The sequence below is a fragment of the Plectropomus leopardus genome, unplaced genomic scaffold, assembly GCF_008729295.1.
Source record: "Plectropomus leopardus isolate mb unplaced genomic scaffold, YSFRI_Pleo_2.0 unplaced_scaffold28711, whole genome shotgun sequence".
In the NCBI taxonomy this organism is placed as follows: Eukaryota; Metazoa; Chordata; class Actinopteri; order Perciformes; family Serranidae; genus Plectropomus; species Plectropomus leopardus.
In genome coordinates, this window is record NW_024631281.1 from 1057 (window position 1) to 6942 (window position 5886).

General features: G+C 40.4%; 1 protein-coding gene across 1 annotated transcript; it reads left to right on the forward strand.

The window, feature by feature from the left end:
* The first annotated feature begins 461 nt into the window (after positions 1-461).
* On the forward strand, positions 462-5195 carry LOC121938178 (SUZ domain-containing protein 1-like). Its single transcript, XM_042481455.1, has 4 exons — positions 462-774; positions 2066-2115; positions 3128-3397; positions 4461-5195. The coding sequence occupies exons 1-4, from the start codon at positions 727-729 to the stop codon at positions 4570-4572; spliced, it is 480 nt and encodes a 159-aa protein (XP_042337389.1). The 5' UTR covers positions 462-726; the 3' UTR covers positions 4573-5195.
* Positions 5196-5886: the final 691 nt, after the last annotated feature.

The following is a 5886-nucleotide window of genomic DNA, read 5'->3' on the forward strand; positions in this document are numbered from 1 at the left end:
CTGTGACTTGTTTTGACATACTGTACTATGACTTTTTTTCAATTTCTTGGACTTGTTACTATGAGGGTTGGGTTTTTTCCCCTAAAACACTATACTATGACATTTTTCAACATGCTGTACTATGACATTTTACCATTTTTTTTCAACATGATACACTATGACTGTTTTCAATATACAATACTATGACATTTTCTTGTTTATTCGACATGCTATACTATTACTTTTTTATTTTACATGCTAAAATATTGCTATAATACATGGTTTCAACATGCTATACTTTTTTTCCCGACATGTTATACTATCACTTTTTAATTTTTTGAAATAGTGCTATACTATGACTTTTTTTAATCTTAATTGATAGACAATATGTTTTTTTTGTTGTTTACATTACGCTCTGTATCACAATTTTGAGTGTCACAGTTATGAGGTTTTCAGAAATATGGGGGGGTAGAGCAAATAAGGAAACAGTCACTGGGTTAATCACAGTTCACAAACCTGTAGCATGTTTACGATTTGTTCCTTGTTTACTGTGACTCTGCTGAAATGTGGTTAGCCACTTAGGGCCCGTTTCTGGTCAGCTGTGCGGAGCGGTGCAGAGCGGTGCAGAGGGGTATCATGCGGTGGGGAAATCCGTCAGTGTGATGTCAAAGCCTGAGAACAGCCGAGAGGCGGGTCTGAAGCAGACCAGGACGTCCAACTCCACAGCGTGTCTGAGCAAAATGAAACATGGATGAGGAGGTCGCTGAAAGTTGGGAGGAAGCTGCTGATAGTGGGGTAAATAATAAAAGGCTCAACTTACCTTCAGCCAAACGCGAATATCAATTTGATAGAGTCTCTATATCCACCGGGTTGCTTTTAGAAGTTCTCACAACGTTGCCTTATGTCAGCGACTCCCACGGGCCAACAATGTGGCTAATGCTAACGTTAGCTTTGAGAAACTTGGCTAGCTAACGTCAAGTAGCTTGCTAGCGAACGAGACGGGCTTAACCTGGACTTAGCCAACTAACTAGCCAATGTATGTTTGCTAATTTTAACTAATTTCATATGAGATAACGTCAGTGCGTCTGATTTTTGGCTAACGGAGACCAGCTAACGAATATAGCAACACGACGCGAGCTAAACCCATGAATTTAGAGTTCCTGGTTAGACGCTTAGGTTGACGTTAGCTAATGCTAAGCTAGCTATTCATTGCATGGCTAACACGAAAATGAAATCAATGTCGGTTTAGGTTACTTTAGTGACAAATAAACACAGCTCTCATGAGACTAAAGACCTTTCCATGACCCATTCCTGTGTCGAATTCAACTCGGCATAATGTAACAGTATATTTTGTAACGCTATCAACTCTTATTAAACACTGATACACGCAATAACGAACCATTCTGAGGACGACTCGCGTTGGGAGTCAGTTATGTCGAAATGTTACTGCCAAAGTGAAGATAAGTAACTTAGCAAGATCGCTCGTTTGACATATTTTTTAAAATGTGTATAACAGCTGTTACTTTGTCTTTAATTAAGCATATTTTTATAAAGACTGGTTTAAATTCTACATACTGTAAGGTCAGTTTGTCTCACTAAGTGATTTCCTATAGTTGACAAGGCCAGTAATGGGACAACAATTTCGGCCATGTTGTTAAGTGCTGGCCGGGGCACGAGCTAGTTATGTCGCCAAACTGGCAAGTTGGTAACATTTAGCTAAAATTAGCCATCGTCTCCGCAGTTTGGCAGACTATTGCTAACTCGTGACGTCAAGAACATGGCTCTGAGAAGTTGAACCTCAGCAGCTTTTCTTACACATCATCGTGCAATCAGTCGGTATGAAATACACCATCGAGCCTTAAATTAACAGTTTTCGCTGGCAACATCAGCCGGCTAATGTTAGCTAGTGGAGCACTTTGTGTTATGACTTGTCAGCTGTCTAACATGTATAAATAGCTTGTAACTGAATCCTGCTTCCCATCCAGTCTGTGACTTGCTGCCGTACTTTTCTTTCTACCCCCCAAATCAATGGGACCATGTGGTTTGTTTACATGAAAACATGTTTGTATTGTTTTTCCCCCTACAGGAAATGGAAAAACGGTTAGAAGAGAAGCTAAGGATCAGCCAGAAAGAAAAGTAAGGCCTTAGAAGGTAGAAGAACCCAAATTTGTGACTTTTTTAAAGTTATTTGCTTTATTTTTCATTCAAAACTTTGCTGTTTTGCTATGTGTCTTGGCTATCTGTAAAAGTACACAACTGGACATAATCTATAACTTTTAAGTAATTATTAAGAGCCACTCTCCAGCTCACCACACAGTGGATTTACCAAGAGACAATTTATTTCTAGTGATGCACAAATTTGATCCGCTTATGTTGTCCTTTAATTAATTCATTCATTTTTTTAAGTGAGCTCGGTGGTCGAGCATATCCTACCAGTTCAGAGATTGTACAAGTATGTAACATGATAAGCAGGGAACAGTGGATCAGTAATAATAAATGTTAGAGATGCATGATAATGTCAGCAGGTCAATGGTATAGGGGGATAAAGGCTTTAAGATGAAATATTAACTGAAATGAACATTTCTGCACATATGACAGGCCAATGAGATCATGCTTTAATTATGCAACTTAAATTAGTGGAAACAGGTCAAATTTGTCCTGGTTGTGGCTATTGTCTTTGGGAGAGCATTATCCGATCCTGTTACAGCTGGAGGAATTTCCCAGCTTGGTTTGAAAATGTTACTCAAATAGAAGAATTAAGGCATGTCTTACATAAAAACTGAGTTGAAGTAGTTTTCTTATTTTGCCAAGTGAATGTGTACATTTTGAAAAGAAATTGTACTTTAATGTCTGAATCTGCCATCAGTGAGCCATCACAAAAAATATTAATTCCACTACAGGAGAGACTTGAGGCTCTTCTGCAATTAAGTTGCAAAAATCTGTGTATATATAAGTATCGGTAATCAGGCAGAATGAGTTGGAAAACATTGAGATTGGATATCTGCAAAAATCCAACATTATGCACAAGTCTTTTGTCATTGATGTTCCATCTTAGCTTTTCTCAGCACTACCTGCCTCACCTCATGGCCCCTTCCTGTCTGTCTATCGCTAATTTGGGGTCGACTGTGTCCTGTTGATCTGTTTCTAGGGAGTCCAGCAATATAACATCACGATCTCCACTGAGGACAACCATGGTGATACAGGACGACTCCCTCCCAGCAGCACCCCCACCTCAGATCCGCATTCTGAAGCGGCCTGCAAGTAATGGGTCATTGGGCTCCTCCTTGAATCAGAACAGGCCCACACCGCAGGTCAAATCTCTGGCCCAGCGTGAGGCAGAGTACGCCGAGGCCAGGAAGAGAATACTGGGCAGCGCCTGCCCAGAGGAGACGCCTCAGGATAAACCCAGCACAGACAGGTAACAGTCCGCAAATATTGACAGCTAAACGGTTTTACTTGTTTTACTCGCACCCTAATACGGCCTTGCTGAGGGGCGCTTGCATTTGATATATTCTAGGTTGTGCTGAAGACGGTTTTATTTTTTTGAGAGCTAAGTATATCCAGTTGAGAGAGAGTCAGCAAATAAATAGGTATTATTTTAGGATAGCCCTATGCACCTCTATTCCAGTAATTAACATGTTTGGTTGTTGAGAATTGAAATGTGCTTATCACTAAAGCACAGTGTCATCTTTTCCTCTGATTCCAAAACATTGTTTTTCATTTCATCTGTGCTGCATTTAGTGTACAGTGGCAGCAGTTTCTTAAAAAACAAAGAGAAATATGTAATCACTATAAATAAACCTGAAAGAAGGCATGTAACAGTAGCAACACAACCAGACAAACAGAACAATAATGAAGGCAGTGGCTGCTATAAAACAAGACTTTCCAGTTGAATTGCAGATGAATTATCAGAATCCACACATCAGCAGGACTGTGTGGAGCCTTTTTGACTTCCCTACTGGCGCTACTTTTGGTTTCACTTTAGCTGTCAGAAGCACATTGCTTTCATCTTTCTTTTGGCTTGACTGGGTTTTGATTGACAGGAGGCGGAGTCTGATAATTATAGAAGGGTTTCTAACTCAGCTTGTCAGAACTTGATTGACTGTTACTTGCTTTAACTATGTAAGATAGTTGACTGAATAAGATAAAGTTGTTTGAAACTGTGTTCAGTTGGATTTGGATAGTGGTGAATTTGTGCCAATATCAAAATTCAAAGAAAAACAAAAGAATGATTGATTATTATTATTATTATTATAATGATTTTGAGCTATTTTGAAGCTAGATCCTGTAGAGAACACTGTAACTAAAATCATGCGTGGATCCCATAGTTATAGTTTGGGAGAAAGATTTCAATAAAACAAGAACGCTGCTGAAACTTTTTAACTGGAAACAAGTCGTGAGTCATTTCTGTCCGGCTGCTGGCTCGTGTATAAGGCTGCTGTCACTAATTCATTCCCATTTCCATTTTTTTTTCCTTCCAGAGCAGGGCGCAATAACTCTACATTGCCTTCCGAGGACACCCGATCAAACAATCACACTGTCCGGCAGCCAGCCGGCCCAGACGGCACCCATGGGTTCCGACAGCACAGATAAGTGGGCCCTGGGGCCACCCAGCCATTGAGGGGAGAGAGATAAAGGGCCACCAGAGAGCAAAGACAGCACTGTGTTCTTAAAACTTCCTTCCTTCAGTTCCAGTATATCAGATGGGCTGTGAGCACAGCTGCACTGCTGCCCCACTCTGCCCACCAGCAGTGGTTTGGAACTGACAGGGAGCAAGGAACCCCCGGAGGAAGTCAAATGGAAATGTGCTCTCTTCTCTCCCCCACTCCAGTCTGTTTGACACTGTGATTATGGACATCTTCTGGACTCACTGTGATGATCCCTTTAAGAGACGCCCCTCGCCTCCATCTCTGTCCTCCTTCAGTGCCCGGCGGCTCCGTCTCAGCCTGCAAGGCAGAAGCAAAGACTTAAGCAGAGGACGGCAGAGAGGAGCAGAAGTGAAGGGCGCTTAGCAAAATGAGATGAGCTGGTACTCGGGCAGCAGCTTATCCCCAGCAATAATACCAGACATCACTTACAAACCTTTTACATACATGTTTTTAATTTTCAGTTGTCGGCTCATTAAATTTTTATCTTTTGTTCTTCCTGCTTGTCTCTATCTATACTAGGGATGCTCTGATATCTATAGAGTACAGATACTTCACATAATACATACATCACCAAGGACCTGTTCATTAAACCAGTATTTAATAAGATTTTTTAAAGTGAACTTAACAATATCTGCAGTTTTTATGAAATGGGAAGCATTCACATTTTTCACGTTTGTTTTATGGTAAAATAGTCTCATACTATGTTTTGTTTTTTTTTTCATAAAGTTTAAACTCAGACAACATGTGGTGGGCTGCAGCTTGTGGTGTCAGATGTCCGACAGTAAACTCACCACTAAAACTAACTGGTACCTGCCCGCTAACTGGGCTGTATGCATTATCAGTGCACCCCCAATATGTAAATTTGCCATTTGTTTTTAAAAACTGAGGGTAAGGGTCGTGTGTCAAGTTGTATACCTGGCAAGTTCTGTTTGAGATTTGTCTTTTTGTCGTTTTTTTTAATTACGCTTTTCAGCCGTCTTCCTTGGACTGTCACATCCTTATTTCTATTTAAAAGTAAAGGCAAAAAAAAAGAGAAATGAAAAGATGGATTCAAGTCCGTTTTTAAGTAGCTTTTCTGCCTTTTTTGTACGAGATGGCACCGATGTCGGAGCAGTATTTTAATCGTAATGAACCAAAATCCCATTGTAAAATCAACCTGTACATACAACAGTTAATTCAGATGTCATTATTTGAAGGTGGTGTCAGCAGCAACTCCAGGGAGAGTCAGACATGGGGGAATGAATTTACTGCTGTACTT